This window comes from Pristis pectinata, chromosome 26 (assembly GCF_009764475.1).
Source record: "Pristis pectinata isolate sPriPec2 chromosome 26, sPriPec2.1.pri, whole genome shotgun sequence".
Lineage (NCBI taxonomy): Eukaryota > Metazoa > Chordata > Chondrichthyes > Rhinopristiformes > Pristidae > Pristis > Pristis pectinata.
In genome coordinates, this window is record NC_067430.1 from 20,593,284 (window position 1) to 20,618,627 (window position 25,344).

Consider the following 25,344-nt stretch of genomic DNA (forward strand, 5'->3'; position numbering starts at 1 on the left):
GTGCTTGAAGAGGATGGCATGATGTTGTTAAGAGGAAGCTTCATGAGATGGTGGGTGGAAGGAGTGAGGAGCATCGACACCACCAAGGTCTAGATGGGCTGAATGCCCTTTCCTGTGCTTAACACTCCGAACTGTCACTGTGTTTCCAGTCAGCATCATCCACACTGCTGCTGCTGCTGCTCAGGCCAGAGCTGATGGGGCCTGGAGGAATATCAAGGCTGCTTGGCTCCTTGCTGTCTCGCTCGCTTTTCTGCAGTCTCCAGGGCTTGGAATAGTGTAGTTGACACCATCCATTACTCCCTGCAGACTGTCACAGTGACACCCAGTGGCTATAAGCAGCGGTTGGACTTAAAGTCACATCTCAGTTTATTATTACTCTCCATCAAATCTGCTCAAATTGCAGGCAAGTTTACTTATAGGTTTCATTTGATTCTGTAAGAGATGCTGAGAAGCTGCATTTATGATCTTTCCTTGCTTGTCCTGAGTGCATAACAATTCAACCATGTTATGGGTTCAAATCCCACTCATGGGGCTTGAGCACAAAATCCAGAGGTGTCACCTCAGTGAATTCACGTCTCCCTCAGAGGGGTGAGTTCCTATGCACTGACCTCCCCGTGATGCATGGTGCAAGGGATCAGGCCACATGTGAAGCACTGTGCGCTGTTCTTGGTCCCTGATTCTAAAAAGGACATGGCTACAATGGGGAAAGTGCACACAAGATTCACCTGCATGGTACCAGAACTGTGTGATTATGGCTCTCTGGAGAGAACAAACAGGTTGGGGCTGATGAAGGGCGGAAATGAGAAGAATATTTCCACTTGCGGGAGATTTGAAAACCCAAAGCTATCGGAACAAGAGTCTTACTAATATGCCCAGTGGGAAACATCAAGAAACATCTGAGCGAGTAGCATGTGGAACTCGCTGCCTTGGGACTGGCTGAAGCAGATAGCTTCACAGGAAACCAGCTGATGGTTTGGCATCTGTCTTACCTGGAGATGTTTGCCACACTCCCCTGAAACTCACTGGGGTCCCAGCTCCCACACTCCCCTGAGACTCACCGGGGTCCCAGTTCCCACACTCCCCTGAGACTCACCGGGGTCCCAGTTCCCACACTCCCCTGAAACTCACCGGGGCCCTGGTTCCTGTGCATTCTTATAGGGTTCAATGGAAAAGTTATTATAATGATCTATACCATCTAAGAAAATTGAATTATGAATGTGCTGGGGTATTAATAGGAATAACATCCAATATAGTGGAAAATCTGCCTGTCCAGGACCATCAAAATCCCAAGCATTCCAGATTATTGGAGTTTTTGCATGAAGGGAAAGGATCACAGGTTGGTATGCTGAAAGGCTAAGCGGAAGTGTATGGATTGAAGAGGCTCAATAGACACCAGCACAGACTAGTAGGGCCAAATGGCTGGTTTCTTGGCTGTACATTCCACGTAAATCTTCATCATCTCAGCATCTGGCATGTCATCCCAATGGCCATTGACAACAGAACAATCAACCTACCATTGACTTCTCCACTGTCGACACAGAGCTGGAGCTTCGCTTCTGCTGTTGAGGAGGAAAGAAAGAACATGTGAGAAGTGGTGTAAGTGGATGCCAGCTTAGTTAATAATCAATAGATCTTAGCTAGTCAAGGGCAGGGAAGGATATGGAGGCAAGGCAGGATGGAGTGATGATGTAAAACAGCCATTGAATAGTGGAATAGGTTTATAGGGCTGAATGGTCTCCTCTTGTTACAATGACTGCAGTTAACATCTGTTAGTAACAGCAGCGATGAGCCAAACACTAATCACATACTGGATGGCAACGTGAGTAATGGAGTCTACGTACAGCAACCTAGAGATGGAGTTCATTCCTCTCAGTAGGCTGAGCTGACGCAGGGCATTAGAAAGACAGCATCTCTAACAATTCTGGGCTTCCACTTGAACTGGTTAGCTGATGGAATGATGGAGATGGAAACCTTGCCACTATTAAAGAGTCTTGGATCTGTTGTGGGTCCTCAGACCTTGATTGCAATCCTAGCTGAGGCTGGATAGGTCAATTTTAATCAGTATTGACACATGGGCTGGGCACAAATCTTGCTTATAGAGCTCTGTCTGAATTGGGTCATGTGGGAGATAGCTTTGGCCAGGACTGGCTCCTTTACCAACAGAGGAGCTGGCATCTCTCAGCTCCTCAAAGCTACACCAAAGACTGTGGGCAGCTAAACTCAGCCAGCACTCTTTCAGTAACCTTCAACCAGGTGGGAAATATCTGTCTGTGTCAGTGAACCAAAACTCTCTGCTCCAGTCATAGGCCACCTCTGAGATCCCAAAACAATGGGAGAAGCAGAATGCTGATTCCAACCCCCAGAATCATTCTGAAACAAAGATTAGTCTCTGCTGCCAACAAAACTCAGAAGATAAGTTATTGAGCCATTAACAACCAAGGTTTTTAAAAGAATTTCCTTGAATAGTTTTGTTTATCAGTAATAAAAATATCAACGGTGAGAGGAAAATTAGCTGTTTGATTGGGCAGGGAGGTTCTAGGTAGGATGTTACGGGAGAGAGTTTCCAAAATATGTCCAACCTGTGTTGGCACCTCTTGCCAGATACTCTCCCTGTACACTGTCTAACAGCAAGCACCCAGCGCTATAGAACAACCACTGAATGCACTGAAACTGTAATCCAAAATTCCCCAGGCCAAGCGTGTTGAGTTTAATTACATTGAGCACTAAGCTTAACAGAACAGAATAAGGAGCTCTGTGCTAAAAAATCATTTCAGTTTTAATAAAACACATTATTTGAATCGTAATTGAAGATCTTATCCTTTCAATTAGAGCTCCATAGTGCTTGTAAATGCCTGCTCTCTACTTTCTGGATTGCCCTATAGTTATTGGTGACTGAACTCAGGGAAAGCAAAGCTTCATTAGGCACCCATAAAGGGCAGGATTCAAGCAATAAAACAGTTCAATAAAGGAGATTCTCTGAGGGGTGAATGAAGATGAAATGGCCACAAGGTTATTTGGGAGTGAAGTCTCGAAGTGTGCCTTTACACCTTGTCTCATATGTTACTGATGCCATCTGTGGGACTTTGCTGTGCACAGATTAACTCCCATGGTTCCCAGATGACAACAATGTCTGCACTTCACTGACTGTAAAGCACTTTGGAGGTCCTGAGCCCACAGCAGAGCGATGCAGCTGGTAGAGCAGCCACCTTACAGATCTAGTGACCTGGGTTCAATCCTGACCTCTGGTGCTGTCAGTGTGCAGTTTGTATATTCTCCCTGTGACTGTATGGGTTTCCTCTGGGTACTCCGGTTTCATCCCAAAGACATGCAGGTTGGTAAGTTAACTGGCCACTGTAAATTGCCCCGAGAGCACAAGTGAGTGTAATAGCTGTGGTAGAATCTGGGGGGAGTTGATGGGAATGTGGGGAGAATTAAATGGAATTAGTGTAGGATTAGTGTAAATGAGTGTTTGATGGCTGGTGCAGACTCACTAGGCTGAAGGGCCTGTTTCCATGCTGTACGACTCCCATAATATTCAGACTTGAGGAGCACAGTGCTGTTGGCCGAGCCACTGCTGGCACCATCAGGCTCTGGAGTAAAGTGTAGTGAAGCTGCAGTCTGACAAATCCCTAATGAATGATGCAATCTTGAGGGACTGAATGGCTTCTTTCTTTTCTCACGGCTCTATAAGTTGATAGGGTGGTAAAGAAGGCATAAGGCATGCTTGCCTTTATTAGTTGAGGAATTGTATTTAAGAGTCCAGAAGTTATGTTGCAGCTTTATCAAACTCAAGTTAGGCTGCATCTGGAGTATTGCATTCAATTCTGGTTGTCCCATTACAGGAAGGAGAGGGTGCAGAAGTGGTTTACCAGGATGCTGCCTGGATTAGAGGGCATAAGGAGAGGTTGGACAAACTTGGGTTGTTTTCTCTGGAGCGGCAGAGGCTGAGGGGAGAACTGATAGAGGTTTATAAGATTATGAGAGGCAGAGATAGAGGGGACAGCCGGTGTCTTTTTCCCTGGGTTGAAATATCTAATAGCAGAGGGCATGCATTTAAGGTAAGAGGGGGTAAGTTCAAAGGAGATGTTTGGGGCAGGGTTTTTACACAGAGAGTAGTGGGTGCCTGGAATGCACTGCCAGGGGTGGTTGTGGAGGCAAGTATGATAGAGGCGTTCAAGAGGCTCTTAGATGGCACATGAATGTGCGGGAAATGGAGGGATATTGGCATTGTGTAGGCAGAAGGGATTAGTTTAGTTGGGCACTTGATTACTAATTTAGTTAGTTCAACACAACATTGTGGGCTGAAAGAGCCTGCTCCTGTGCTGTACTGTTCTATGTTCTATGGTTTGTGGGATTCAGAAATTTTCTTAAACGTAATGGCCCAGAAGGAGGCTCTTTGGCTCACTGAGTCCATGCCTTTACTGGAACTTGTTTCACACGAAAAAGAAATAAAAATATACAAGTAAACAAAGACTCACAGTTGCCAGAAAACCAACAGTATTAAGTAAATCCAACAGATCTGTGGCATTGCTTAGCTGTGGTTTGTGGCCTGCTACACCATCGATGAGCAGCAATCGTGGCCTATCCCTTTAAGGACGTGACTGAAGTACCAAACTCATGGCATCAGGCAGAGGGTAAGTGTAAAGGTCAGGCTCTGCATCAATGCCTGGCACTTTCTTTGAGGTTGTTTTGCATCTAATAACAAGGGTTGCCATCTGGAGTGTGCCTGTCAATGTGTGCAGCTAGACTGTGACAGATGGAAAGATTATCAAAACATTAAATGTAAGTGACTCTGTCAGGTGGGAACAAGGTAGATCTAATGTTCCAAGGGGAGAATCAGTCTGCCTTATCCGTGGGAATCTAACACGAGAGAAAAAATTTCTGTAGAACCATGCACGGCCTCAGGATCCCATCCACCCCAAAACACCTTACAGCTAACGATCTTCTTTTGAAGTACAATTATTCTTGTTTGAAATACAAGAGTCTATTTGCACATAGCAAGTTCCCAAAATCAACAATGGGATAATCTGTTTTTTGATGCAAATTGAAGGATAAACAATTGCTGGGGTCTGAGGGCCGTCCCTCATTGTTCTTCAACAGAGTGCACAGGGATCTTCTGCACCCACCTGAGGGAGCAGACAATGAATCAAACACAGACTGCCAGAAGAACTCAGAGGGCCAAGCAGCATATGTGGAGGCAAAAGGTGTAGGTCGATGTTTTGTGTTGAGACCCTGCATCAGGACTGATCAGGAGTAAACAATGACTTTTTTAAGATCTCCTCCAAAAGGAGGGCCCTCTGACAGTGCAGCCCTCTCTCAGTACGGCCACAGAGTATCAACTTATACTTTTGTGCTCGCATTCCGAAGTCGGACTTGAACCCACTCCTTTCCAACCCCTGTCTCTGAAGCAAGAGGGAGGTAGTTGGGGCAGGTCAAGTTCAAGTCAAGTTTATTGTCATGTGCGCAAGTACAGTGAGGTACAGGTACAATGAAAAACTTGCTTGTAGTAGCAACACAGGCACATAGGTACAGACAATACACAGAATGTAAATTATAAATGGCTGTGAAGAGAGAGAAAAAAAACACTGCACTAAACCAAAACAGTGCAAAAAAAAGACATAATCACAGACAAGACCAAGGTGAGAAAGGCAACTTATTCACACAACGAGCTGCCAGAGGAAGCTGTAGAGGCAGGTACAATTACAACGTTTAACAGACATTTGGACAGGTTCATGGATACAAAAGGTTTAGAAGGATAGGGGCCAAACACAGGCAAATAGGACTAGTTCAGATGGACATCTTGGTCGGCATGGACGACTTAGGCTGAAGGGCTGTTTCCGTGCTGTATAACTCTATGAAGTGTGGCAGGCTCTTGGGAAGGCTAGTATATATATCCTGCTAAGGAAATATATCCTTGCCCCAGTTTGCTTCATGCTGACCAGACCCAAATAGAAGATCCAGAAGAGATGTAACTCACTGGTAGGAACAGGGCTGAATAATTGTTCAATCCCCAACGTGGGCAAAGGAGAACAAATCCATGATCCCATCCCATCCCTGGCATTAGACATGTGCAGAACAAAGCAATTATGAAAACCTGGCGCCAAGTACAGGACAACGCAAATATATGAAGAGCTAGGCCAAATACACACCTCCGGCCCCCTGACATGTTCAGGTGGGTGGAGTGCGCGAACCATGTCCTCAGTGTTCTCCCTACATGGCTCCATGGCTAGCACAGCAGGGCCACTGACACCATTTGGTGGAGAATACCTTTGGTTCAAACTAGCTATACTGAGCAGATAAGAATATCAGACTGTGCAGATGGTACTAGATGTAACTCCCAACATAACTCCATTTGAGTGGGACACTGCCTCACAGCTCCAGTGACCTGGGTTCAAACCTGACCTCCGGTGCTGTCTATGTGGACTTTGCATGTTCTACCTGGGACTGCAGTTTCCTCCAGATGTTCTGGTTTCCCCCCACACCCCACAGGTGTGCTGGTTGCTAGGTTAACTGGCCACTGGAAATTACCCCTAGAGTAAGGGGGGTGGGGTCAGTGGACATGCGAATGGGAGTAGGTTACGGGGAAATAAGTAGAGAAATAGGATTGATGGGATTGCTCTGAGACCCAGCATAAACTTGATGGGCCAAACGGCCCACTTCTATGTCATATGAAAATAAGTTTTGTTCCGATTGCTGACTGTGGTACTCACTCCTGAATTGTATCAGCTCCGGGTCCCCAATGTTTAAGTCTCTACATGGCCTTCCCCACCCTCACTGTGCTGACTGGATACTTCCGCCAGCTTACAAACGTCCCAGGTCTCAGCCTCCATCTGAACTCCCTGAACTCCAGCATCTGCACCCAGACTTCAGCTGCCTAGGCCCCAAACTCTGAAACTTATTCCTGAATCCCTCCAGCCCTCTGCCTCTCCTTCCTCCTTAACAAGATCACTGTGATCAAGTCTCATAATATGTCGTCCTTTGACTATGCCTGTTTTTGTCCATTGACATTCCTGCCATTTGGATTACTCTGTGCCACTGGAAAATCGGCCGAATGTACAGTTCCCCTATGGCGGGGAGCCATACAGACCAGGTGGGCTCTAGCTCAGTGCCCCGGTATTAAATCATTGGTGAAGCTGGGGAGCATACCTTCTTTGAGTCTGACTTCTGACACACTTTGGCCGTTTGAGGGATGGCGTTTACACTGAAGCTGTCGGGATCTTCCCGGTCTCGGATTTTTGACTCCTTCAGCAATGAGTCGAGCTTCTTCTTAGCCACACTCTCCACGTGCTTCCGGTTCGCCATGGCCTGTTCAAGGAGAGACGAGGGACAGGCTCATTAATGCCACCCTAGTGATGGCAGGGTGAGGAAGGGAGAAAATAAAAGAGAGGAATGGTGGGTTGGGAGGGGAGAGATGGAAGAGTGAAATCACTGCGACTCAGATGGGATTCTCATCCCATAAGTAATCACTACATTATGGAATGGTATGGACATGCAGTTTTATGAAGTCTATGCAGAGAGGAACCATTGCAGCAATCATGCAACTCTCTGATGGATACTGGACATAGGCTGTTTAACTGATGGGTTCTTCCCACCTCCTTCAACCACAGCCTTACAGGCCCAGCATATGAGTCTCCATCCAGGAGACTGAAGATCCAGTGACAGATTACATTGTTCATCAGTTTCGACAAGAGAGTTTTGAACTGGAAGTACATCAAATCTTTTTTCTCCACCTTCTTTCTCCTTCCACCTTCTTTCTCTTATCCTGCACAGTCAGAGCTGTGTGGTATCACACTGACCCTACTGGCCTGTGCTCACTCAGTCCAAACCAGCAGAACTGTGGGGGCTCCAGAGCAGGGAGGAGGGGCTGTGATGGTGGTGATATGACTTGTGGTGATACATTTCAATATCATGATATCAGTGGGGATACAATCTCCCGCGCTGCAACTAACACTACTTAAGCTGCTTTCTCCCACTGATCCGGAGGGATAGAAAATTTCCCTCACACCTTCCAAAAATATCTGACAATGCAGCACCAATCACTTTTTCTCCATGAGTTTGATGTACTTAGAATCCTATAAGCCAGGAGGAGGCTATTGAGTCCATTATCTCTATGCTGCCTGTTTGAGAGAGGTATCTAATTAGTCCCACTTCCTGCTCTTCCCCCAAAACTGTGGAATATTTCCTTATCAAGTATTTTATTCAAATTCCTTTTGAGCCGTGTAGAGTTGGTGTGTTCCAGATCATAACAGCTTGCTGCGTATATAAATGTCACCTCGTCTTCCATAAAGGTACTGCAAGCCCTCTCCCAACCCTTTCCCCCACCCGCTGACACCTTGGATTCCACTACACCCCTGGTCTTTAGCCAACATTCAGTTTGTGCCCTGCCAGGTGGGTGCAATGAAGCTGAGGTCAGGTTGGACACTATCATTGTCCCAGCAGCAGGTGACGACAACTTCCTCATCCGTTAACATACTCGTGATTAGGCCGACATTGACCCTGTTTGAAAGTTGTACTGGAATTCCTATTTTTAGATTTTTACATCGATGTACCAGGATTATTGTTCTCTCCTGATGCTGTTACAGGAACACTTACTACTTCAGCAAGGGCACCAAAGTCAAACGGCTCCTTCAGAAGCAAACCTAACAGAACAGCAGCTGACAGCACATCCAGCTCCTGTCTTTATCTGGCTGCCTTCGCCATGGTTTTCCCTCCTTTCACAGCAGCAAGCAGCCCTCGGGTACCACACCCAGATGGACGGTCTTCCTGTGTAAACTTGCCGGCACAGTATATGGCTACAGTGGCTGAGCCAGCGCCTGTCCACAGACATTGTCCTCGCTTGTAGATGGAGCCACACCTCACACAAAGGAAGATGGCTGTGGCTGTCAGAAGGCAATTTTTCCAGCCCCAGGACATCACTGCAGAAGTTCCTCAGGCAGGGTCCTGGACCCCTCAATCTTCAGCTGCGTCATCAGTCTCAGAAGTGAGGATCCTTGCTGGTGTTAGCACAGAGTTCAATTCTGTTTGCAACTCCTCAGCAAGTGAAGTAGTCCATGCCTACACGCAACAAGATCTGGACAACATTCAGACATGGCACATTTGTGCCAGAAAAGTGCCAGGCAACGGCCATCCCAACAAGAGAAAGTCTAACCACCTCACCTTGACATTCAATGGCTTTACCTTTGCTGAGACCCCCACCGTCAATATACTGGAGATCACCAATGACTAGAGACTCAACTGGACAAGCCAAATAAATAGCAGGTATACCAAGAGCAGGTCAGAGGCTGGTTATCTTGCTCACCTCCTGACATCCCAGAGCCTTTCCAACATCTACAAGGGACAACTCAAGACCATGATGGAATACTCTCCACTCAGCTGGAAGAGTGCAGCTCCAGCAACTCTCAAGAAGCTCAACACCATCTAGAACAAAGCAGCCTACTTGATTGGCACCTCATCAATCACCCTAAACGTTCATTCCCTCCACCATCGGTACAGAGAGGCTGCACTGTGCATTATCTACAAAATGGACTGCTGTTACTAGCCTGGGCTACTCCGACAGCACATTCTGAACCCTTGATCTCTACCACCAAGAAGGACAAGAGCAGCAGGTACATGGGAACACCATCACCCACATGTTCCCCTCCGAGTCGCACACCACCCTGACCAGGAAATATATCGCTGGATCTTCGTCACTGCTGGGTCTAAATCCTGGAACTCGCTACCCAACAGCACTGTGGGTGCACCTTCACAAGGGCTGCAGCAGTTCAAGAAGGTGGATCACCATCACCTTCTCGAGGGCAGTTGGGGGTGGGTAATAACATTGACCTTCCCAGGGACACCCAGATCCTAAAAATGATATGGCACAAGTGACTTGCTGCGGACTGGGATCAGTAAAGGAGTTGATTGTTCCCTTCCTTAGGCCAGGGTCTGAGAAAAGTGGGGAACATACGGTGTCTCTGATACTTTGTGACAGACCTGAAATACCTGCTTTCGATGGCTGATGCATTTATCAGCTTCCAAGTGGGAAGGTTTTAAATCAGCTTGGACCTTAAAGGCACACATCAGGAGTGAGATGGAATACACTGCACTTGCCTTAATGAGTGAGGTGCAAAAGCTTGACACCATCCAGGACAAAGCAGTCATCAACCAAGCTAAACACTCAGTTCTTTAACCAAGGGTACAGAGTGGCTCAATATGTAACATCGACAAAATGCACTGCAGTTACTCACCAAGGAGTGAGCTACAGAGGGAATACACATTGAGCTTAAGCTGCTAAGGGAACACAGCCCAGCTATGGAGGCAAAATGCATCGAGAGCAGGTTGTTGTGGAAATACAGCTTGAGTGTAACATTACAACTTCAATGTTAGCTTTATATTTGCTGGGATGGATGCAAGATACATCCTGAGCATTACATCTTTCAAGTAATCCCAATGCAACACAACCAACTGCAAATATATTCAGGTAAACAATAAATGTCAATAGTTGGAATCCATTAAATAATAATTGAATACCACATTCTTTCAGTTTTAATACAAAGTTCTAACTGTCCCAAGTTGTCAGTGGACTTTATCACCATCGTGGTGATGACCAAGTGGAGTATTGAGTTTGGCCAAGAACAGTGTGATTGGGACAGGAATTGTTTCTCTGTATCATTGTCTTTGGAAGCTTATTTTTGTAAACCACTGGCCTATTCACAATAGCAAATAACTTGCTGTTGGTGGAAACATTATAACTTTAGTGATATCCTGTTAATTGAAATGAAAACACTTCACACTTAACCAAATTAGCAGCCCTTACATGGGCCCAAAAGTGTTTACTTGTGTTATTAAAAATAAAGGAGGAGGCAGACAGGGTGGGATTGGGTAGAATGCCATTCTTACACATCAGCCTCACAGCTCCCAACTTCCAGCCTCCTCTGAATTGCAGAAGAAGATTAGGCAGGGTGCAAAATCAGCATGGGTCAGCTCCAGCATGGGTGGGGTAGGTTAGAGTTGACCCCATTACAAACACATGGAATGACAGCACAGGCTCTGACTGAATGCCCGATCTGGATGGCTGAAAGGTCCAAGGACTCTAATGCTGATTGTTAAGCCTCTGAGTTGATGACCCTTTGTTGGACTCCATCAGCCAGCAGTTAAAGAGGTTCAGAGGGCAGACAGGACCTCCAATACAGCCTCTGGCTCTGAAACTGAATCCAATCGTCAAAAATCCAACATTGTCCTCAAGGAGTCCCAGTGCAGATGAATGGTCCTCGGTCTGAAATGTAATACCACTTATCTCTCCACAGCAGGTGCTGCCTGACCCACTGAGTATTTCCAGCATCCACTGCGATTGGGTCACAACATTGGACATGTTGGTGCAATACGGGTCTGTGTCTAGCTGACGTACACAGGACCGACACAGTATATGACTGAGCAGTGTGTTGGCTACATCTGGTGACACAACATCAACGCTGTACCAGACTTTGTTTTTGAGTTGTTTAACACAGACACTTCAAAACCTACCTGCAGTGTCCAATTAGGACATCAGCTCTCTACTAGAATGTGGAATGATGAGCTACATAACTCCCCCAGAGTGAGACAGTATTCATTTGGTTCATCCTAGTAGGTTGACTGGATTCAGGGAATGGGTATGACAATGATATTCTTTTTAACACAGTATCAGATTTATAAGTACCCATCTATCTCTGAAGGATTGACACCGCAATCAGTGAATGAGGTCCTTCACCACATCAACATCACAGTGAAAGATGAAGCCGCTTGTTTGTCTTTGGGAGCATTGAGGTGACCAAAGAGTATGCCCCCAACCATCACCCACCCCTCCCATTCCAACTTTTCGCCACACTAGATAAGCTCGAAGGTCAAAGGCACAGAGAGATCAGATCTTTCATTCCATTTTCAGTCTGGACTAAAAGCTCCTTGATGATAGGAGTATTAACAACTTTCAACCCTTCAAGCCTGCGGTTAGATAGGGGTGCTTTGTGACTGAACTCCATTCACCCACCATTGCTCTGCAAATAGTATCAAATTTGAAAGTTTCAATTTCCCCCTTGGCATCCATAGCCTTTAGAAGGGAGAGTAGTTTGGATCTCTCCTACCTGTTGGGTGAAAAGTTACTTCCTGATTTTTAACTCCTGAATGACCACACTAGCTGAAACACTAATGGCAAGTGACACAAATGACACATCAGAAATCTCTACTGTGTCCCATCCCATCCATAGACCCCAGGCCTTCACAGAACTCTTAATTAGACCAGAATTTGATCAATTTCACCAGTGTGTCTGAGAAGGTTGCCAATCCTCCATGATAGTCCCCGAATTTCCAGGAATAAAAGGTTAATTTCCAGAGCATAGTCTTGAGCAAAGGTAGGTGAAAACTTATAAGGCCATTAAAAAAATGGTGTGCATGCATTTAAATTATTATAATATTTTTCCAACTGGAAGCAGTTTCTTCATTAAATTGGATCGGATGATCCTTGACTATCAATCAAATACTCTTTCTGTTCCCAACTCTGATATTTTTGGAATTAATAATCAAAAGTGTTGGAAGAGTTCAAAATTTTTAATGGTCCTGTGAAGTTAACCTTCAGTTCTTGGAAAGTCCAGGCTACTTGTGCAGGAGTTGGCAATGCCACTTCATTCACCGTCTCACTGTGGCTGTAGCACTACCTCTAACAGTGCCAAGTTTGAGAAAGCTCTCTTCCCCAATAAGATCAGGACAGAGGTTAGCCAGACTTGAACCACTCTGTTTCTCTCTGCGCAGCTGCTGCCTGACCTGCTAGGTATTTCCAGCATTTTCTGACTTTATTTCAGAGGTTAGCCAGAATAGTTTAAGTTTGTTAATCTGCCCTCTCAGTGAAAGTATATTGCAGCAGAGATAAGCACTCCACACAGCATGATCCCCACGATGTGGTTTTAGTTACAAGCCATCCCCTTTTCAATATCTGGAAGGCACCTCAGTACTCCCTTTGAGCATCACTGCGGTACTATGCTACGTGCGTCGATGGTGGGGAGTGGTGGGGTAATGGTGAAGGGTAAGATGCTGCAAGTTCAGTCAACAGTACCTTCCACTTCATATGAATGCACCATCAAGGAGGAAGAAAAGGCAGTAAGAAAAGGCACGGAAGCACAGAAATCTTAATTAGAGAAAATCTCATGAAGTTAATGTGAAAGCTGTAAAGAATTACATAGAATGCACAACATAGAAACAAAAATTTTTAGATTTCTTGCTCCTGGGTCTGATTCCATGACTCTGGTTGGAAACTGGGGTGGCTTTGCAGAGGATGGGGATGGGAGGGTAGCTGATTTATATCCTCATCTGCACCCTTTAAGGAAATAGCTACTCAGTGTATGTGGAATACTCTCCTCCAGCAATCCATTTTCTACCACAGGTTGCCTTAATACTTTGACAGGCAATGGGAGGGGTAAGGGCTGCCATATTGTTGGGTCATGAGATGCAATGGTGGCCATCTTGCAAACAGAAAGAACTGGAGAGGAACCAGAATTCCTGGGAAGATGGAATGGAGGATTAATAGTTCCTGTGTAATACCTTGGTAACAGAAAGATGCTAATTTTTGGAATTGTGACAGGGCAAATGTCACCATGCAGGTATAGCATGGATTAGTACAAAGTAAAGGTCTCTCTCCGCTGTCCTAACAAATACTTATAGTGAGGAATTTGTAATCTTCACATATTATTTTCAGTCTGGGACTTTAGAACTATTGAGGTCTACTGTTAGAATTTAGTGAACTTAGAACTTCTCCACAATTGGTGTGGCTCATGAGGTTAGGGAATGGTAAGTTTTTGGGAGGATCAGCATGGTTGGATATAGAATAAAGCTCCCTCTGTACTGTACCAGCAAACACTCTCTGGGCAGGTACAGCATGGATTAGGTATAGAGTAAAGGTCCCTCTATGCTGTCTCAATAAACATTCCCAGGATAGCTGAGCAAAGCCAACTTCAGGGCTTCAGTGGTTTGCTCCTCTAAAACTGAACAATATGCCAACCTGCCAGGAGCAACCTATCTGCATTCACCATGCTGTCGCCTCTTCGGATAGGATTGCCAGTCAAGTGCTGAGTGAAGATTAAAAGTTGGTTGCCACTGCCCAAGCCCATACTTCATACTGTGAGCAGATGGAGAATTTAACTTCATTGTTATGCACCAAAATTGTCTGAAGTCCAGCTCATAAACTCTTGCTCTTCCTCTTTCTTTCTAATGTTTATACTAATGAATAGTCCTCATTAAATAAGTTTTGATTATCACATGTTGATCCATCTCCAATGAAGTTAATGATGCCTTTGCTGTCTCTATCTTTGGCTGGCCCGACCAGTGAGTAGTACTGGTTTAAACACCTACCAATGCTGTGACTATTTTTTCACTGTATCATAACATTAATTTCTCTCAGAAGCACAGATCCTCTGCACTAACCAGGGAAATCACCGTGACAGGGAGCTTTGAGAATATTAAAGGGTTTCCCAACAGCATCTAGAATTTAAAAAGAGTAATTATCTTCAAATGCGCTCTTGTGGTGTTGACAATCTTCCTTATTCTCATGCCACGTCCCCTTCTCAACCCCCGCATCAACCTTCAACGAACATCTGAACCCTTAATAATCATCATTAACGATTGTCAAAATAGGATAATTGCAATCTTTGTCGCTACATATAAAGGGGATTAATGGGATAGAGTGGTTCCATTTCTAATGTTTGGAAATTACTGTCCATATAAAATTAAGGCAGTGTTATTCTTCGCAACACCACAGGGACCAAATTGAAATGCTCAGTTTATACCTTTCTACTTACATCTCCATTCATCAACTTGCAATCATCTTCAATTTCATCCGCGCTGTCCTCATCCGATACCTCACCCTCCTCGGCATCATCACTGATATTTGCAGATAGTTTCTTGCCCTGAAGTATAAGAGGAAGATATGCAAGAGGGAAGTGGAAAAGATAGCAGAGAGGTGTGAGAGGCGTGTGTGCGTGTGTGTGCGTGCGTGCGTGCGTGTGTGTGTGTGTGTGTGCGTGCGTGCGTGCGTGTGTGTGTGTGTGTGTGGAAGGAGGGGGGAGGGGGGATTGAGGGTGGGAGAGAGCGTGAGAGAGAGATAAAAGAGAAATAAACAATGGGAAGATTAAACAGTGAGGATGGTGAAAAGGATGGACGAGAGATAAACCAATGCAAGAGAAGGATAGCAGAGAAATGGGAAAGAGTGCATGGGAAAGGCAGAGAGAGAGGCATGCAGATAATGGGAAAGAGATGGGAAAGAGAGGGGGTGAGCAATGTGAACAATGGGAAGAGAAGATAGCGTAAGGTGTGGAGAGTGAAAAGAATGGGAAAGAGAAAAATAAATGAAAAGATGTGGAGGAGAAATGGGAAAGGGATATAGTGAAATGGAAAAATCAGAGAGCGATCAGAAAGGGGATAAAAATGAAAAAGTAGGAGCAAGAGGTGGAAAGGAAAAGGTGAAGAGGAAAGAAAAGATGGAGAAGAAGGATGGGGAAGAGTAAATAGATGGGGAATAGAGTGAGAGGGAGATGGGAAAGAAGGAACAAAAGATAATAAAGAGGGGAGAGAACAAGATACGGTAAGAGAGAGAGAGATTTATGGGTAGAGCAAAGGAAATGGATAAAGAACAAAATGAGAGATTTAACCAAGTCAAAGTGGTCATTAAAAAACTTTGTGCTGGTGTCTTTAGGTCCAATTTGATTAGTCATACTCCCCAGAAAAAGGCCAACTGTCAAATAAAGACCTTTCACCCAGCTGTAGAAGCTGTCTTATGAACACAGGCTGGAGACGAATCCTGAGGACAGCTCCGATGTGTCAGTCTAATTCACATCGACAGAGATTCAGGAAAGATTCTGTACAAAGTGAACTTGAATTATGTGGACCAGAGACTCAACATATGTACTTTGTTTCACCAGATTCTTAGCGTGGCATGAAATATTAAGCAATGTTTTAACGTTTCTAAAAAGAATGACCCCAATTAATAGTTTTAGAAGGAGGGGAAATCAACCTTTATTTAACAGTGCGCAAGAGCCACATCCCCTTGCCATGCCAGGGACACTACTTATAAGCTCAAGCACAGGTCACCGAACAGTAATTAGCAATTGGATCCCTTGGCTGTAGTCTCAAGTCAATACAGGCCAAATAATTACCGGTTTGATTCTCAGTCTGAGCTGAGACATGCCACTAGTAATGGGATGATTAAAACCAGTGATGCTCAAGAGACCAGAATGATGGAGAGCATGGCCTTGGAGGGTAGTAGGGTGGGGGGAGGTTACAGAGGTAGATGAGGGGGGGGGGGCAGTACATGGATGGATTTGAAACCAAAATTATAACATTGAGGTGTTGCTAGTGTGGGTCAGGAAGAACAGGTCTGATGGATGATCATGACATAGTGCCAGGGCTCAGCCATGAATAATGGCCATGACGCCCGAGCTGGGGAATCTCCCAATTCTTCCTGCAAAGTAAGGGGGAGAAAACTGGAGAGAACACAAACCATTAGAAAGGAGGGAGATTCACGGACATGTAAAGTTCTGGCTCATCATATTCTTCACACAGCAATTGTGTCATTGTAACGAAAACAGAATCACCTTGGTTTGATTAACAAGTGCTTTCCTTAAATGACCCAATTTTTTTCTTTCCTGTGAACAATTTCACTACATGTGAAATGTACATCAGACCAGAGGTTGAGCATAAATCAAATGTGTCCCCAATCTCTCCAGTGCTTCCTAATTTAGGTCAGGTGAAGGTAAACAGAGATAGTCAGCAAGCAATTCACTTCCAGTTCTCATTTGCACCTCATGAAGATCATTAGTTTGTCAGTCATGTACAATGCTACAGATTGTTTTACTTATTCATTCACAGGATGTGGCCATCGCTGGAAATGCCAGCATTTATTGCCCATCCTTAATTACCCCTGAGGACACAGTTGCTGGTGAGGTGCAAATGGTGGGCCTGGAGTCACTTATACAGCAGACCAGGTAAGGGTGTCAGATTTCGTTCCCTGAAGGACATTAATAAAGCTGGTGGGTTTTACAACAAGCGGTTTCATGGTTCCCATTACTGGGACTAGCTTTATTTAAATTTCCCATGGTGGCGTTCAAACTATGCATCTAGATCAATGGTCTCAAACTCAGGCTGTTGGTCCAGTAAAGTAACTGCTACACTACTGTACCCCTGATACACCTGCAGGATGATTTTTGCATTGAATGGTAAATGAGAGTGCTGAGGGTTGACAGGGAGGAACCTCATGATCAAGTACTAGATGAGGTAAGGAGCAAGTCACAAGGGAATGGAACTTAGGTCAAGAAGCAACTAGGGATGAAACCATTGTCTTGGGCTGGTGATATGATAACAATAGGATTCAGTCTGGCACTAGTCAAATTAGAAAACATTATATAGAATTCATTCACCTGACTGGCTTGTGTTGTTACTTAGAGAAAGATAGAAAGACTTGTTTTACATTGAAATGTATTTAATACATGTATTCAAAATGTATTCAACAAGGACAGGCTGAATAGGATGGGGCTTTTTTCCGAAGGAGAGACTGGATAGGCTAGGACTTTTTCCCCAGGAGTGTAAGAGGCTGAGGGGTGACCTTATGGAGGTTTACAAAATCATGAGGGACGTGGATAAGGTGAATGGCGACAGTATTTTTCCCAGGGCAGGGGAGCCTAAAACTAGAGGGCATAGGTCGAAGGTGAGAGGAGAAAGTTTTAAAAGGGGATCTGGGGGGCAAGTTTTTCACACAGAGGGTGGTGGGTGAATGCCAGAGGAAATGGTAGAGGCGGGTGCAATTGCAATGTGTAAAAGACATTTAGACAAGTACATACATTGGAAATGTTTCGAGGGATGTGGGCCAAACGCAGGCAAATGGGACTAGGTCAGGTCAGCAACTTAGTCGACCTGTTTCCATGCTGTATAACTCGATGACTCTATTGCTCATGCATTGTGTAGATGACAGAGCAGCTCTAACACATTACTATGGTCAAGTAATCTGTTTGGTTTTAGTGACATTGGTTGATGGAATCAATATTGAAATAGTGCCACAGGATCCTGAGAGGGCAAACAGGGCCTGGGTTTAGCACCTGATCAAAAACACACCACCTTCTGCACTACTTTGGAGTGTAAACCTGCAGGTTTGTGTCCAGGCATCTACAGTGAGACCTGAACCCATAACCTTTAAGCTCAGAGGCAAGAATGCTACCAACTGAGCCCCAGCTGCAGTGATTTAATCTCCAGAGATCTCCTTCAACACTAATTACCGCTTCACACTCAGGCCCTAATTCACTCTATTCCCTTCTCTGATGTGGAGATGTCAAATGCATCAACCCTCTCTGCTTCAGCTGTGTTGAACTTTCTCACCACATTCCATGTAAAGAAATTCCTCCGGAATTCTTTATGTGATCTGCTGGAAACCATCTCTCAGCTGTGCACCTTTGTTTAGAACTCACCCTCAAGATGAAAGAATTGCCCCAGATGCAAATGATCACAGAAGGAATGGTTTTAGTTACATGTAGTTATGAAAAGACTACAAATAAATACTACTTGTGCAGGGAGTTCTTCCACAAGAATAGTTCTCAACCAAAATCACAACAGATATCTGGGCATTAGCTGATTAATTTTCATTGGAGCTTGCTGAACATTGACTGGTCCTTTCCCCAGACCATAACAGTGATTATATTTCAACAGTATTTCCTTAATTATGAAGTATTTTAGGGTACAAGAGTAGTTTAATAAAGCGGATTGATTTTTTTTCATAGCAGCCTTTCTCTTTAAGTTACAGGAAGGAGGGAGCATGTTACCTTGGCAACATTGGAAAAAATTAACTTCGTAGTTTTCTTTTTCACAAATTGAATTCAGATAGAACATAATTGTCCTCTAATCAATCTCTAAGACAGGTGACCCCAATGACCCCATCAAGCCTTGCTAAATATTAATGAAGATTTGATTGCATTTGTACCTTCACAAGAATCTTTCCCTTCAAGCTCTCAGGGGAAGGCAGCAGGGTCGCATTGTCCACATGCACGGAAGACACATCAAGTTTGTCCCCCAAGATCTCACACAGGTACTGAGCCATCTTCTTCTGCTGGGGCACACTGCAGTGATTTTCTATTGAGAGGATGACTGGATATCTGCAATCCAGACACAAGCCAAACATTCAGCATAAACTCTGACAACTTTAAAATGCATTGGCCTAGAAATTTAATCTCACAGCACATGTTGTAGAGGAAGCTTTATTCTGCACCTTACCATACCGTAACTGCTCTGGGAGTGTTTGATGATACAGTGTGGAGAGAGTTTCACTCTCTATCTAACCTGTACTGTACCTGTCCTGGAAGCACTTGATGGGACAGTATAGCAGGAAGTTACTCTGTACCTAGCCCATACTGTGCCTTTCTCTGGGAGTCACAAGAGAGGCTGCAGATGCTGGAAATCTGGAGCAACACACAAAATGCTGGAGGAACTCGGCGAGTCAGGCAGCATCTATGGAGGGAAGGAGACAGTTGATGTTTCGGGTCGAGACCCTTCCTCAGGCATTCCTGATGAAGGGTCTTGACCCAAAACATCGACTGTCCATTTTCCTCCATAGATGCTGCCTGACCCACTGAGTTCCTCCAGCATTTTGTGTGTTGCTTTCCCTGGGATTGTTTGATGGCTTAGTGTAGAGGGAATTTTACCCTGTATCTAGTCCATGCTGTATCTTTCTTTAGGAGTGTTTGATGGGACAATGTAGGGGAAGCTTTACTCCGAATCTAACCTGTGCTGTGCCTGTACTGGAAAGTGTTTAATGGGACTTATGCCTTTGTGAGGCTAACAATTCTTCAGTCCTGGGTAAAACTGTGCTAAATCTCTCTCTGCCAGCTTGAACCATAAATTGAAATGATTATATTGCAATCATGGTACTCACTCAGACTTCACAAAAGCATATTTGTTGATGGTTTCCATCACATCTCGGAAGAGGATTTTGGAGGTGAGAGTGTAACCGTGGTGAACAATGGGTTCTCCATCTGGTCCATCCCAGCAGTCAACTGCAATGCAACATAGTTATTCATAAAAGGCATGCATGAAATAGTGCCTGTGGTTCAACACAAGTTCCAGGGAAAAGCATGATTAAGTGATCCCACCCTTCCATATAAGGAAAACATTCCTCGAGAGCCTGCAGTTTGGGTCAGAAATGGGCTGCCTGCAAATGTGGTGGAGGCAGTTCGATTGTGACCTCTAAGAGGGAAATGGATAAATAAATGCTGAGGAGAAGTTTGCACAACTACAGAGAAGGGCCAGGGGGTGTGGGTCTAGTGAAGTGCTCTGGTAGAGAGCCGGTGTGGATACGATGGGCCCAATAGCCTCTTTCTGTGCTATTACCTTCTAATTATGCCTTTGACAGTGTAGCACTCCCTCAGTACCACCCTGGATTTCACCTAGATTTTGTTTTAATGTCTGCAAGGCAGAACTTGAAGCCACAATCTATTGGAAAGGAAATGAATCTGTGACTCACTTGAGTCATAACGAAATGCTTTGTATGGGCATACTTCCAGAGATGGGAACTGTCTGGCTGTAATATATACCTTGTGCATGAACCTTCTACAAGAAAAATGTGGGGACAAATCCAGAAAAGAAAGTGTCAGCTCTGATCTTACCTTCAACACAGCGACAACCAGCTTGTAGCACCCAGGCATACATGTCCACTCGTGACTGTGACATCAGCTGGTCCCCCATTAAATAGGTGTTGTGGGAAGAGGCAATGTAATAGTTACACAGAGGCTGCGTCATGTCCTGGGTCACATTGTGATGTTCAGGGTTAAAGATATCACCAGCTGGGCTTCGCATATAGTTTGTGAAACCTGTGGGGGTCGATGGAAAGATTTATATTGCAGCTCATTCCACTTAGATGGGTGTCCAAGAGAAGGGGGAAATATGTTTAAAGTGCATTGAGGAGAGAGAGGCAGAAGTGTGGAAACAAAGGGCCACAGAAGCTGCTCAAGTAGCAATTTTAATCCAATATTGAAAGATGTTTTGCCAGCAAAGGGTTTAAAATGCAATTAAGGCAGATGGATGGGTTAGGATACAGATCAGCCATGATTCAGGTTTGAGGGGCCAACTGGCTCCCTCCTGTTCATATGTTGAATCATCAAAACCAACCTGGTAAATTGGCTGGAAGATCAAAGGATCCCAGGTAGTGGAGATTCTACTGTACTGGGATCAAACATTCAGACTGAAAGTATTAAGAGGAAAATCAGACAATCATAAATACGTTTTTTTTTAAATATAGTCAGAATTGTTTATTCCTTTGCAAAATAAATTACTTTATCCTGTCAATAGATAAATTCAGCCTGATACTGAGCAACAAATTCCCTGGGAAAGATCCTTCCTTGTGACAATCTCAGCTGGTGCCCACTCACTGCTGGTGTCTGCTGGAAAATGTGTGTTGGGGAGAAAGAGAATGAGTGGGCATGTGAGGATATGTCAGGGCTGGGTGAACGGGCATGTGTGGGTGTTTGCACATGTGTGTACAAGGAGAGATGTTGGAGAAGGGGCAAGGTCATATCCTCTTCTGATGCCCCACATGGAAGTAATGTCGACCGTCTGGGCAGACACGGAAGGAATGGCAGCTCGGCAGCCCGTGGAACCCAGGCGGGGAGAAATCAACTGGGGAAGAAGCAAAACAGAGGAGTTGTGAACCTACCATCGATCCCGAGGACCCCTCGCTTCTGGTTCTCAAGACATGGCTCAAATTTGTCAATGATCTCCAGACAATGTTCCTTCGTCACAGAGCTCATCTGGTGAGAAGAGAGAGATGGCAGGGGCTTAGAGATTAGCTACCTTCTGCATTGTATCCAGACAACAAGGTGTCTAATTGCACAGCACAGTAAATGCATTTGATTCCCAATCCTGTGTCTCAGTATTGAGGATGGCTCCAGTGATTCAGGGCTTGCAGCTCTCCAAGACCTACAGACCCACATGGATGCTGGGGTTGGCACTGGATATACAGGAGTTGATATCAAACAGGCTGAGCTCCTCCATTATGGATTCCCGATCGCTCCACAGGTGCCGCTCCTTCAACTTGCCTGGCCCGAAGCTCAGCAACTCTCTCCCCAAACCCTTTCTCCTCTCTGCCCTCCTCTATCTCTCTGTCTGACTGGTTAACTGTTCCAATATCCCTTTATGTGGCACAGTATCAGACTCTGATTTATAATGCTCTTGTGAAGTTTTGGGAAGTTGCTACTACTATACATTGTTGCTGGTGTTAAGATAGGATAAGATTTCTTTATTAGTCACATGTACATTGAAACACACAGTGAAATACACCTTTTTTGTGTAGTGTTCTGGGACAACCCACAAGTGTCGCCATGTTTTCTGGCGCCAACATACCATGCCCACAATTTCCTAACCTGTACATCTTTGGAATGTGGGAGGAAACCAGAGCACCCAGAGCTCACTAAGATCACCATGTTAGATGTGACGTCAAACATGGAGCAAGCAACCTCCCTCCCATTGACTGTGCTTGCCCCTGTTCTAAAAGGAACAGGAAAACAAGAACTGCTTAGTGGTTAAATCCCTGTGATACCGAGCATACGGTTAAAGCAGGGTTCAGGGGAACTCAAAACTTAGACTGGGGAGGCTTAGATAAATCAAGTAGGGATATTTGTAATAGGAAAATCACCAATCTGTCCATGCTGTTTTTCTCTCTCCACCAATGTCGACTGATCTGTTGTGCATTTCTGGCATTTCTTATTTTCACTTCTGACTTACAGCATCTGCAATATTTAGCTTTACAGAATAGAGCAGGAAGGATGAAGTTGGCTACAGGATGAGGAAATCCTAGTTACCCAGTCTAAGAGAAGGAGTGAGTTAGGGTCAGGAATGATGCCACTGTAGGCTTACCTAACACTAGAAAGTGACATTGCAAGTTAAGCAATAGCATTGTTTGTAAAAAATTTCTAATGCTGTTAATACCTGAATACAAAATCCAGAAATAAAAACTAAGAATTTGCAAACATTTAAAACAGTTTCTTAAATTAATTGGCACCCTTTGCCATTAAGCTGATCAGAAACAGAATCTTAAATTTGTTAAATACTAATATGTGCTGGCTGAATATTGATGTACACTGGAGTTAAATATTAGCATATATGTACTGAACATGATGTACGCATGTTAAATGCTGATATATACTGGCTGAATATTTATAAACTCACTGAATATTGATATAAGTTAGTCAAATGTTGATAAATGCTGATGTACACTTTCTGAATATTGAAAATAAAAAGAATATTAACATACATTTATTAAATATTAACATATGCTCACCACATATTGATCGCCACTAGCTAAATGTTGACAAAGACTTAGTAAATATTGGCATACCCAGATAGTATATTGATATACTTTGGTTGATACTAGGTTCGAGGAAAGAAAGCAGGATTAGTCTGTGATTGTTCCAGGAAGTCCCAACATAGATACAGTAGACCGAATGGTCCGACCCTGTCCATGAAGTGGGGAATGGCTCTGATGCCTTGTGGTGTTGATTCCTTTCTGGTCTGTGCACCGAACAATTTGATAAATGCCACTTTGTGGTTATTGATCAGGATACAGTGTGTGAGAAATAATAGGCTTGGAGTAATGATAATTTGACCAAATCACGCCTTTTTTTTATCTTTTGCATTGACTAAATTTTCTTACTCAAAATACTGCATGAAAGGATATACACGCACATATATTGTCGGTGTTATTCAGATTTATTTTGTTTTATGTTGTGTTTGTTCTGGTTGACAGAGAAAAGGCCTGTTCAGAAGCTGCCATAGGGTAAGAGGGACTGTGAAGTAAGAGGGGAAAAGAAGAAATGTAAACCCAGAGGCCTTGGGCTGCTTTAACCAAAATCAATAAAACCATCAGCAGAACAGCCATGCCACCTGGCAGCACTGATCCTCCTCCTGAGAGCCAAGATCTATTAGTGAAGTAAGAGAAAACACAGAAAGAGCATAAAAATGAAATCCATTGAAAGCTCATTATTAGCTGAAATGAATGGGGATGGGAACCAGGGTCAGTCTAACTCTGTGGAATTCTTTTTATTTATTCGTTCATGGGATTCCAGCATTTATTGGCCATCCCGAAATGACCCTGAACTGAAGAAGCAACTAATAGTCAACATTGTTGGTGAGGACTGGGGTCACATACAGGCCCAACTGGTGAGGACGGCGAGTTTCCTTCCCTGAAGGACTTCAGTGAACCAAATGAGCTTTCAATGATGTTCGGTAGGTTTAAGGTTTCTGAATGTACAGATGGGGAGGAGGGGTTGATATCTTTGCAGAATACAGTCTTCTCAGGAGAATGCCCTATGTCTTCTGTATAGAGATACAAGGGTAGAATTTTACCCGCTGATGTACTTGTGGCATGCTTGTGTAGGCATGTACATGCTTTGAACTCTGTTTCTGAAATTCGGTTCCGTTCAATGAACGGAACTAATTTCAGAAGAAGGGTTCAACGTGAATTAAACATATAGCACATATAACAGAGGGGAAATTGTGCCTCGTTGTGTGGTGGCGGCTGTGTTTCAGAAAGGCCAAAGGTTAGGAAAAACCTATGATATTAGGTACGTGGTTTCTCTATGACTCCTTCCCCTCGTCAGATGGGAAGGTGAATGTAATTAATTTAATGATTAATAGGAAAGTTCATCAGTTTTTGAAAATAAAGTAGAAACAGCATAGGTGTTTGAAAGAAATGCACTTTTGTCTCCCAGAGGATGTGACGCACTCCTGAATCTATAACCTTCTGCTGCCAGGGACACTGGCTGAACCTGCTGCTGCCAGAGACACTGGCTGAACCTGCTGCTGCCAGAGACACTGGCTGAACCTTCTGCTGCCAGGGACACTGGCTGAGCCTTCTGCTGTCAGGGACACTGCCTGAACCTTCTGCCCGCCACTGAGAAAGCAGTAGGTGTAAGACCTCGATGTTGTAAACTGCCACTAATATGATTCTGGGGGAATTGTGGACTCAGATCTTAACTACAATTAAATAATTGCAAACGTGCTGGTGTGGATTATTGAATTGCTCCCAAAGGGCAAAATATTACAAATATTACAAAGCACAGGAGTTTTGCTTTAATTCAGGAGCTGAGTCTTTATTAAGAGCTATCAGAAGAAACTGCCTCTTTGTGCACTGCACAATGAATTACTTTTAAATTGCTTTCATGTAGGCAGTCAAATCAATAAATGAAACATTCTATGGGCAACAGTGAGATGCACGAGAAGCTCATTGCCTTTGATCAGTGGAAGATCTTTGACACAGCTCTGGTAAAGCATTCTGTACTTCAGAGAGTGGCATGAGATCTTTCATGTCCACCTGCA

The 25,344-nt window shown here is 44.3% G+C and overlaps 1 protein-coding gene across 1 annotated transcript in view; it reads right to left on the reverse strand.

Moving 5' to 3' along the window:
- plch2a (phospholipase C, eta 2a) overlaps positions 1–25,344 on the reverse strand; it is a 231,998-nt gene that overhangs the window by 57,355 nt on the left and 149,299 nt on the right. The window contains exons 7-13 of the mRNA XM_052039505.1: positions 21,686–21,779; positions 20,640–20,843; positions 19,910–20,030; positions 18,962–19,133; positions 14,799–14,906; positions 7,147–7,305; positions 1,515–1,559 (exon numbers count right to left, since the gene is read on the reverse strand). Coding sequence (XP_051895465.1) covers positions 1,515–1,559; positions 7,147–7,305; positions 14,799–14,906; positions 18,962–19,133; positions 19,910–20,030; positions 20,640–20,843; positions 21,686–21,779 — 903 coding nt within the window. The remainder of the gene's footprint in view (positions 1–1,514; positions 1,560–7,146; positions 7,306–14,798; positions 14,907–18,961; positions 19,134–19,909; positions 20,031–20,639; positions 20,844–21,685; positions 21,780–25,344) is intronic.